Here is a 10,721-nt window from a genome sequence, read left to right as displayed (position 1 = left end):
TTCATACTGGTATCACTGGGGGCTCTATGAACACCCAAAGCAGGAAAACTAAGGAAAATGATGCTGTCTGAATTTTAGCAAAGTCTCATGAAAGTCAAAGCGTGACTTTTTGTTATTTTAACAGCTTTAGATATTGCTTGTTCTGTTCTTAATTTGTTGTCTGTTATGAATGAAAATAAAAGCAAAACTCTGATATCAGTTTTGAGTCTTAAACCTGCACCTAATCCCTCTATAATATTGTGTTTGTAAATACAGGATTAATCCCAAAATGTGGCTGGTCCCTGTCAAGCATTATTTTCCAATCTCTGCCACATATCAAGTAATAAATTTGACTTTACGTAGAGACTGAATATTGATCAAATAAAGAATAAAAACCTGTGTCCTGATTTATTGTGAGTTATACTGTGCCCTTGAGAGCTGGAGATTATTTACAGGAATAACAAGAATATCCACAGGTTACAATAAAACAGACAGGACTTTTGGAAGGAATTGAAAATCTCATGTTGAGAGATGTGGATCTCATGTGGAGTTGTAACTCTCCATAAAGGATCTGTGTTCTCCATGGGACTAAGCCAGGAGCATCCTTTCCCCTTCCCTTGGACACAGGCTCATGGATGTGATCCCAGGTGGATCTTCTGGGGCTGAGAGCACTGGGTAGGAAAAGTGTCCTGCAGGGCTCCTGGAGGTGTTTCATCTCACACAGCTCTCCGAGATGGATCCTCCAGGTCCCTCGGCTTGGATCCATTTTGCCGTGGGAGGGATGTGTGACCCTCATCCCTGTTGTTCCCACCACGCTGTCAGTGCCAGTGCTGCTGGAGGGCATGGCCTGGAGAGGCTCTTGAGCACCCTCCACCTTCTCCCCATGTGGTAGGAACACATCCATTTTTCATCCTGCCTTTCTTTACCCTGGCAGCAGACACTTGAATTTACATCCCCACGGGATCTTGGAGAAAAGGCACTTTCATGTCATTAATTAGGACCCGTTAGAGCCAAGGGAACTTGCGAGCACACTTGAGCATTTGGCCAAATGTGGCTCCTTTGCTGACTCCAGGTCTTGGATAGTCCCTTTGAAATTAAGGATAAAACTGGAGTAGGTGAGCAGCAGCTCCCCAGGGGTAAAACTGGAGTGAGTGAGCAGCAGCTCCTCAGGACTCTGAGCTGATTAAAGGCAAGTGAGAGAGAGAAAACATACTTGTAGAAATACAGATGCCTCCAGTCCCATTTGAGAGTGCAATTATCAAAAAGGTGACTGCACAGTTTGCTCTCAACCTACAACCGTGACATAAACAGGATCAAAAGGGATCACTTGGCTGTGGGTCATCTCAGACTGTCCATGCTCCAAGATCTTGCACCCTTCCGAATCCTCTACCCTCCCAACACCACGACACATCTGCCCACAAAAGAAAGGGTTAAAAGCCTGGACATCCCTCTCCTGTACCATGAAGTGTTTCAGAGTCAATAACTAACAAGTTCGTGGGCATGAAAGGAAGGAAGGACTTGCTTTACATATCAATGCTTCGGAATATTCTGTGATTCCACTAAAGGCAGTGGTTAACTGTGGGGTGCCAGCTGGAGTGGTGACATCTGCCCTCGCTCAGAGCGGCCGGGACGCTGTCACTCCCTTTGAAATGGCCTCCTGCATTCATCAGTCTGGATGGCACAGAGAAGTTATAACCATACAGGCCATATGGAGGATGTAAAGAACAATTAAGTGCTTCCCGAGCAATGGGACTTGATGGGAAAATGTTTCCAGATGCATGTAATCCATACAGCATTTGACCAGCAGAGCCGGGCACTTGCAGGCACTGAGTGTTTAAGTCTTCGGCTTTGGCGCTTTTCAGGTTGGTTATGCCGAGGGAGGACAGTTTGGGCACATCCACCATGAAGTGGGGTAAGAGGTGTGGGTTGGTGCCTCCCAGCTTTTTGTGGCTCGGAAAGATGAGAGACTGTTGTCTTAAGAAGCTCGTAGGGCAGATCTTGTAGTAGAGGGGCACGCTGAGGTTGGGCAGGAAGGTCTCGGGGCACGACACGCCGATGTTGCTCCCTGGCAGGTGGAACGTGGGAGGGGAGCACGAGGGAGACAGCAAGGGGTTCAGAGGAGAGGGGGTCCCACCGCTGGAGGTCACCGGGGAAGAGCTGGAGCTCCCACCTGAAAAGGAAAACAGAAATCATCCAGGCTGAGCTGGCTGGTGTCCACAGCCAAGGAACCCTCTGAGGACTCCTGCTCCCACTCCACATCTCCCTGCTGCCAGTGTCCATCCAAGCACAAACTCACTCCAAAAACCAGCTCCTGGAAAACAGGAAGATCTATCCATAAATTATTTGTTGATGTTACTTGGCACTACTTCAAGAACAATATTCACACATGGCTAATCCCATTCCATGGACTGGGACCACTGTGAAGTCCAGTTCCACGCACCTGATGGGTCCGTACCTGGCTGTGCAACCAATAACCTTCCCCTCTTACACACACCATGGCTATTTCAGCTTCCCTATTTTTCAAGCAAATTCCAGACAGCTTTTTCCCCTTGGATATAAGGACAAAAAAGCATATTCAGCCTGATGGAGAATTTTCTGTACCTTCCTGCTCACAGGAATTGACTCATTTCACTTGGCTTCCCAAGCAATTTGAAATGTAGCCCTGAATGCTATCGGTGTCTCCAGAAACTTAAACCCACATGTCATTCTAACATCCCCCTTTCTGAAAGGGATGAATGACCACTTTCAGAATTCGGTAGAAAAGCAACACCAAGGAGCAAAGCTGAGGCAGGGATGAGATGGCTGCTCTGAGGTGGGAATGGTGCTCCAGGGCAGCCAGTTCTGGTGCTACACAGATGTTGGTTTGATCTCCTGCCTTGAAGGAGCTGTGTGTCCGCTGCACAGTCATTACCAAATCCTCCCAGAGGGTTTCTTTTTCTCCCTCTTTGTTTTAATTTCTTACCAGAGTGACTGGGAAAGGAAAGAAGGGGATGTGGATCCGTTTGTGCTACGTGTCTTCCCCTATTTACGCTGAATTCCAAGCGATGCACTGCCTGGATGTGATCTGATCGGAATTCATGCGCAACCAGCGACCCGGAATCGGCTGTAAAACCCCACCACTGTAAAATCAAACTGACATCTAAGGTTTAGCAAACCTTAAAAGACCTTAAAAAAAAACCACAAAGATTTTGGACGTGGTGCAAATTAATTTCCTCTCCCAGATCAGCACCCAGGCTCAGGAATCCAGAGAGGTTTTGTGCCCTGAGGATCTCACCCTTCCCGGCTGATGTCAGTGGGGCTTCAGTCCTGACACCAGCAGGGCAGGATCCAGTCCTTTCCCAATATACACATCCTGATGCCCTCCAGGAATCAGGGACTTTGGATTATGGAGAATAATGTGACTGAGTCGATATTTGTGAGTGAGAGGCAGTGACTGAATCCCTACATGGTTGGATCCAGCAGAGCAAACCAGGGGTAGGATTTGCTTTACAGTATCCTAAGCAATATCACCCAACTTCCAGAACAAATCTGGGATTGGGGATTGCAGCAGAGAGGACAGAACAGCTCAATGAGCAGATGTTCTCTGCCCCTTCAGTTATGTTTAAAAATCAAAAGTTTATGGCCAATTCTTTCTTTAGGACGCTGATTGTAATTTCATTTAAATTTGCCTGTTGGTTATAGAGCTTTGGGATTTCTATTTTTTGGTTTTTCTTCAGAAACATAATTTTAGCATTAATAGAATGCTAAAATTTTGTTATATTTAGCAAAATATAAGATTTTGTTATATTTACATCAGTCCAGGAATCTGACCCTGAAAAAAAATACCAATTACATGAAGAAAAGTACCAATTACATTAAGACAAGCATAAAAAAAAATAAATTAGAATTTCCAGGTAGCCCAAATATTTTAACATATGTACAATAATATTTTAGCATCTTTTAGCATTGCAGTTGCTGTCGCCTCATTCCCCACTGCAGCTCCTCCACCATTTTCTCTCCCCAGTGCTGGCAAACGGGTTCAAAAGGGGCTTTTTGAAAAAAATATTTTGTAGATATAAAATTTTTATTATTGTTATTATTACTATTATTATTATTATAGTCGTTAACATTAATAATAAAATTACTACTACTACTAATAATAATGATAATTTAAAAAATCTAATTCTCTTTATAATTGATAAACCTTTTAATTTCTCCCTAGTCTGATTTTTTTGTGTCCCCTTTTCTTCGCCTGCAGAACATGAATTTTTCCTGTGATTTTTTTGCAGCAGTTCCCTGCAGACACAGATGACTTGGTGTGTCCCAAGACTTAGAAGAGTTCCTAACCTAAACGAGACTTAAACCGGCGACTTTAAACCCAAGCTGGAGCCTCCAGCGTGCAAACAAGCTGTTAGGTTTTTTTTTTTTTCCTTCGGCGCTATGAATAATCAATTTTCAAATATTACTTCCAAAAGTCGTTTTACGGGAAAGGGCTGTAAGGGACCGGTGTGCACTTGCCAGGATGAGAGAGAACATTTTCCCTTAAAACTTTCCCCTCTTCCCTGCGTTTCGGTGGGACTGCTGCATCCTAATAACAGATAATTTTCTTTTCTGTTGCATAACGCGTTTGTCGGCGCAGAAGCCGCCGCTGCAGAAGACACCGGCCGTCACTATTCCCACGTTTTTAGCTGATATTCCTAAACCGGTTGGAAGCAATTAGTGGAACAGGATCAAAGCCGTAACAACCCGACTCCAAATTAGCCTCCTGCACACTCACAGATTTTTTTCTGCCCATCTCACTCTGATTTCAGCCGGGGGCTCGGGCAGCGCCGTCATCCTGCTCTTCCCGCTCCTCTCAACGATTTGCACAGGAATTTTGTCCAAGCCCACGCGGTATTAAATCCCCAAACGGCGAATGGTTCGTTTTCTGGACCCACCGCGTCATCCTGGTGGTTTGAGCCCCGCGGGGAGCCCCGAGCCCGCGGGAGAGGCAATGGACAGGACTTACCGTGGCTGTCTGCGCCGAAAGCCTTGAAATCCAGGGCGAGGGGCGGTCGCCACGGGTAGGAATCCAGGAGCCCATCCAGGACCCCCCTGCGGGGGGACAGCGGGGTGAAGGCGGTGGGACCGGGGGCTCGGCGGGGCGGGCGGCGCAGCAGCCCCGGCTCTTACCTGTTCCTGCCGGGGTCCCGAAAACCTTTGGCGAAGGGATTCCTGTCGATCTTCAGCTTCGTGATCTGGAGGGTGGGAGCGAAAGGGGCCGTTGGGGCGCGGGGTGAGGAGGGACCGGCCGTCGGGGCTCTCCGTCCCCCTTGTTCCCGTCCCGTCGGGGCTCTCCATCCCCACAACCCCCGGGTACCGTCGCAGATCTCCATCCCCTCGGCCGGTTCTCCGTACCTTCGGGGTTCTCCATGCCCCCGATTCCCCGTCCCGTCGGGGCTCTCTGCCCCCCCCCGATCCCCCGTACCTGCTGGTTCTGGTAGGCCGTCACGGTGGTGAACTCAGTCTCCTGGAAGGAGAAGGTCTGCACCCCCTCGGCCGGCAGCGACTGGATCTGCGCTAGATCGAAGCGAGAGTCCTGGGCGATAATGTGGACGCGGGGCTTGTACTTGTGCATGGACTGCAGGATGATCTGTGCGGGGTGAGAGGCGGCTGAGACCCCCCGGAGGGAGAAGGGCAGGAAGAAAACCCGAGGCGAGAAGTCGGTGAGACCCAGCCCTCAGACCCGGGGCAGGAGGGATCGGCCCCCTCCCTTCCCAGCGCTGCCCCTCGGGGTGATGTTCTGCCCCCCCGGGGGGATGCTCTGCCCCAGCCCGCCCCCCTCGTCGGGGCTGCCCCACACCTACGTGCCCCTTGTCGTCCATCTCGTTGTTGGTGAGCTTCACCCGGTCGAAGCTGATGATTTGTCTCATCCAGGTCTCCCCCGAGCAGGGGGAGTCGGGGTGGATGTAGAGCCGCGGGGTGATGCACGAGTGGTCCGTGTTCCCCGCCACCATCCACTGCGAGCTGTGATAGACGTACCTGGCCCGGGCCGGGCGCGGTCAGGCGGTGGAGGGCCCGTCCCCACCTGCCCCCACACCCAGGCACACCTATAGAACCTATAGGTGCGTGCGGGGCCCCCGTGCGACCCAGCGTGTCACATTCGGCCCCGGCCGGGCCGGAGTGCAGACCGCGGACAGCCGGGCAGGGGGGGACCCGCGTGGGTGTGGGAGGTCCCCGCCCGTCCCTCCTTACCTGTATCTTTTGGAGTCCACCGGGACGACGTCGATGGCGATGTAATATTGCTGCAGCGGATCCAGCCCCTTCACCTTCACCCGCACCGACGGGAACATCCTCCTGCGGGCACAGGGAAGGGGCTGAGCAAGAGCTGCCGCTTACGGGTCGAAAAGGGGCTGGAAAACTATAAACGGGCATCGGCGAGGGAAAAAAAAAATCGAACTCAACGAAAATAGGGGAAAAAGGGGAAAACGAAGAAAAATAGCCCAACAGAACAGAAAAACCCCAAACGACAAAACAAAACAGGAAAAAAACCCCAAGAAACAACAACAGCACACACCCCTAAAAAAAAAAGAATACGGGGGGGAAAAAGAGAAAGAAAATAAAAGGTAACGGAAAAGCAAACCCGAGCGAGGCGGCGGGGGGCGGTCAGGGCGGGCCGAGGGCTCAGTACCTGCCGGCCTTGGTGATGATCATCTCGGTACCGATGTCGTGGAACCTCCTCCAGAGCTCGGAGCCCTGCAGCTCCACCTGCACCCCGGCCGGCCGCGCCTCGGCGCCGGCCTTGGGCCGCTTCTCTGCGGGGAACACAAAAGGGAGGGGGCTGCTCGGGAGGCTGCGGGGGCAGAGGGGTGGCCGTCGCCCCCCGCCGCCCCGGGGTCCCGTCGGTACCGACCCGCCTCGGGGGCTCTGCGGGCCGAGCGGCAGCCGGGGCCGGGCTCCTCATCGCGCCCCTCCGGCACCTTCCTCTTGGCCGAGCGGCCCACCAGGGCTTCCACCGAGAAGGCGTGAGCCCGGGAGCTGAGCGCCATCCCCCCCGGGCTGCCGGGGGTCCCCCCGGGCCGCAGCGGGGCTCAGGCGGGCGGCGGCGGCTCCATCCCGGCCCGCACCCAGCGCCCCTCGCCCGGCCGCCGCACCGCTCCCGTCGGGGGGCAGCGGCCACCGCCAGATCCTCTTGCATCCAACTGAGTCAATAGACGGCTGCAGCCTCCTCTGTTTGTTTTGGAAACTGGTGGGAGCATAAGAAACATTGAGTGACATTTCATGGGAGTAACGGGGGGGGGAAGGGGGAGGGAGGAGAGAGCGGGAGGGCTGTGGGGGGAGAGGGGGAAGAGGAGCTGGCCCCGTCTAGGATCAATAAAAGAGTTACTGTTCTCCATTAAATTGTAAAACTCAAAGAAATTTGACATAATTGCACACTAGGGGCCACTTTTCCAACAAAAGTGCAAATAACGTTTAACCAGAAACAGCGCAAAAGGGAAAAAGAAAAAAAAATAAAAACAAAGACAGAAAAGGATAAAATAAAAAGAAAAAAGGGGGGAAGGGAGGGGGAAGAAAGAGAAACGGGAGGGAAGTAAAAGCGAAAGGGGAAAAAAGGAGATAAAAGAGAGAGGGAGCCGTGCCCCCCCCTCTGCCCCCACGGGCCGGTCACACCACAGACCCGGTGCCACCCCCGGGCTGTGACAGCGCCGGGCACGAGTTCCGGCTCGTCTCCCGGTTTTCCTTTGCTTTTCGTTTGTTTAGTTGTTTTTGGGGTGTTTTTTCAAGGCAACAAACCCGCCCCCCCGCCCGCCCCGGCTCCTCTTCAAAGCACGGCCCCGCCGCGGCAGCTGCGCTGAATTAGGGGCAGAAATCCTCGTTTTCCACGCGGGTAGTCCCGGGGAGCCCCTGCGCGGCCGGGAAAGGGGGGGTCGGGGCTGGGGGTCTCCGGCCGGGACCGTCAGGTGCGCACGGAAAGGGCTGCGCAGGATTTGCGCGGCATTTTCCCCCTCCGGGAACCTCCCCACCCTGCACAGGCTGGAAGCCACCGGGCTGATTTACTTGCCAGCCGGGAACCCTCTCCAGAGCTGGCACCAAAGGGGATTCATGGGCTCAGGTGGGTTTTGGGAGGGGAAATGGTGTTCGCGCTGGGCTGGGTGGGTGTCACCTCCCCCCCATCCCCTGCGCAGCGGGGAGGTCAGCCAGGAGAGATGAGCCTTAACGGGAAAAAAACGTGGGAAGGGATAAAATTCACAGACCAGCTGAGAAAGCAGGTTTGGGCGGGGAGGGAGCTGCTGCAGGGCTTCGGCGTGACAGCGCTCCGTGCTCTGCTTCCAGGTGCTCCCGGAGTTGCAGGGAAGCCCTGCTTCATCCAAATGTTTATTTTTCAGCATTTCCTTCTCTGTTTGTTAGGGTTGGTGTCCTGGTGCATGCATTCCCAAACTTTGGGCTGGCAGCAGGTTGTCTTTGTGGAGATCATGGAATGGTTTTGGTTGGAATGGAACTTTAAGCTCATCCAGTTCCATCCCCTGACGTGGACAGGGACACCTTCCGCTATCCCAGGTTGCTTCAAGCCCCATCCAACCTGGCCTTGGACACTTCCAGGGATCCAGGGGCAGCCACAGTTTCTCTGGGCAACCTATGCCAGCATGTGGTCCAAAATATGTATTCAAATGCCCTGAACTCACTCCATTGTCCTCAAAGTCCCATTCCAAGGACACTCCTTAATCAGTTTATGGTGGGCTTTGTGCCCATTTATATGAGTAAAAATACTCATTTAAATGCATTTATAACAACTGATACTTTTTAAATAGACATTTATACACAAAATTCTGGGCAAATCTCACTGGGACAGGGGTTTGATCAAGGAAAAGACCTCGGAGGAGGGGAATGGGTGCAGGTACAGGTGCCAAAAGCCAGAGCTCAACATCCAGCCTGGACACCTGTTTGGAAGCGGCCCACTTCTCTGGCTGCTGCCCTTCCTCCTGTGCCAGCTCTGGTTTGGATCTTCCCTGCAGCCTGATTTGGGAAAGTTGGTGTGCCAACTTCCCAAAGTCTGTAAGAAAGATCTGGCCAGGCTCCTGTTGAACCCTTGGTGGGAAACTATTGTTTATGGCACTGGGGACAGATGTATCTGAGCTGTAAAATAAGTGTATAGAGGGATGTTTATGGAATTTGCTTCCCCAGAGCTCTGGTATCTGGGGTTACATGGGAGAGGAGCTCACCCCAACCCTGGAAGGAGCTCAGGAATCTCTTAGTCATCCTTCTCCTCCTGTCCCTCAGAGAGGCTGATGCTGATGAGATCTAACTTATTATTGAGGGTTTTGGTGTTTCTCACCCTTCACAAAGTGTCTCAAAATACAGAGACCAGCTATGTTGTGCTGTAATCTGAATTATAAATGGGTTTGTCCCTGTGTTACTCCATCCTCTCAGTGATGTCCATCAGCAGTGGCCTCTGCTCATGTGGTTTTGTTTCCTACAGGCACGTCGAGGTGTCCTTGCCCAATGCCTCTATGGGACAATGTCCAACCTGCTGCAGGGGCTCCTCTGGGATGTTATTCCACAGGACATGATTCCCTGTCAATGGCAGGAGTTTGGAATTAGGCGATCTTGAAGGTCCTTTCCAACCCAAACCATTCTATGATCCCTTGGGGCAAGAAATGTATGGAGAACAGGGTTGGGGAGGGGAATTTGGGGGTTACCTGCTGCTCCAGGCAGGATCAGCCCCTCCTATGCAGATCTTTATTTCTTCTTACAAAGAGAAATGAAATTTTACAAACATGTTCATAATTAGAAGAGCATAAGCTCATGGTTTCCAGGGAAGGTGACCAGCACAGCCCGGCGCTGATCGAAGCCAGCTGAGGGCATGAAGTGTGAACCTTTATCTCTGCTGACATGACATATTATTAAAAAGTATTTCGAGTAATCTTTTATTTCCTCAGCATTGCAACACATTTCAAGAACTTGGCCGGGGATCAACCGAGCCTTTTTAATTTCCTACAATGAAAAATAAAACAAAAATAAAGCCCGATTGAGATGATATAATCAGGAACATTTTGAGGGTTTAGGTCAAATTAATGTGTCAGAGAAGGGTTTTCAGGGGACTTGGAGAGCTTTAATCTGTCAAAGGCTGACTCAGACCTTGCTTGGGCTCTGTAATCTCATTGTCTTTACCAAATTATGGGATGGTATGTCCTGTATTAGTGTCATCAGAGTTGAGCAAATAATCAGTTGGCATAAAGTTCAGAATAACTAACTTAATTTTAAAGCAAGTGTTATACAATAAGCCAGAAATGTTTGCTTAACTTGAAAATGATCTTTTAATACTGTCCATTAATGTGTGAAAGCACACAGGTAACCTCCAATTAGAGCCTTGCCTGGCTACTTTTGGGGCAGTTTTTAGGACATTGGATTGTGTTCGAGCTGTCCTCAATTTTGCCAAGATTTACCTTACATTTACCAACACAAAACAAATCAAACCTAAAGCAATCAACCCTGACTTCTGGTTTAGGGGTAATACTTTATTATCACCTACACTCTATTCATCTGAGACTTTTATATCTTCACTCCATCACTGATTTATATAAAGCCGCAATTATAAATTTGGTGCTTGGACATTTTGGGTTCTAATGGATAAACACAAATCATCAGCAAGAAAACACTTATTTATTTATTATTTGGGATAAAACATGGTTTCCAACCCTGCAGTCTCCAGCCAGGGGGATGCAGTACTGCTGCTCCCATCACACAGTCTCAGCCATTGCTTATCCAGTGTTTAATGAGACAAT

The 10,721-nt window shown here is 50.7% G+C and overlaps 1 protein-coding gene across 2 annotated transcripts; it reads right to left on the bottom strand.

The window, feature by feature from the left end:
- Nucleotides 1-402: 402 nt before the first annotated feature.
- TBX22 (T-box transcription factor 22) lies at nt 403-7,070 on the bottom strand. 2 transcript variants are annotated; one of them, XM_027725539.2, is made up of 8 exons: nt 6,851-7,070; nt 6,629-6,752; nt 6,193-6,294; nt 5,805-5,979; nt 5,426-5,590; nt 5,131-5,195; nt 4,967-5,052; nt 403-2,149 (listed from the first exon to the last, which is right to left on the bottom strand). In XM_027725539.2, the coding sequence occupies exons 1-8, from the start codon at nt 6,984-6,986 to the stop codon at nt 1,539-1,541; spliced, it is 1,464 nt and encodes a 487-aa protein (XP_027581340.1). In that variant the 5' UTR covers nt 6,987-7,070; the 3' UTR covers nt 403-1,538. The 2 variants fall into 2 exon arrangements, with proteins under 2 accessions (XP_027581340.1, XP_039238657.1); XM_039382723.1 differs by having other exon boundaries at nt 6,629-6,726; nt 6,780-6,986.
- Between the last annotated feature and the right edge of the window lie 3,651 nt (nt 7,071-10,721).

Source organism: Pipra filicauda, unplaced genomic scaffold, assembly GCF_003945595.2.
Source record: "Pipra filicauda isolate LSUMZ 115617 unplaced genomic scaffold, ASM394559v2 scaffold281_size1565311_pilon, whole genome shotgun sequence".
Lineage (NCBI taxonomy): Eukaryota > Metazoa > Chordata > Aves > Passeriformes > Pipridae > Pipra > Pipra filicauda.
This window is presented reverse-complemented; position numbering and strand designations above follow the sequence as displayed.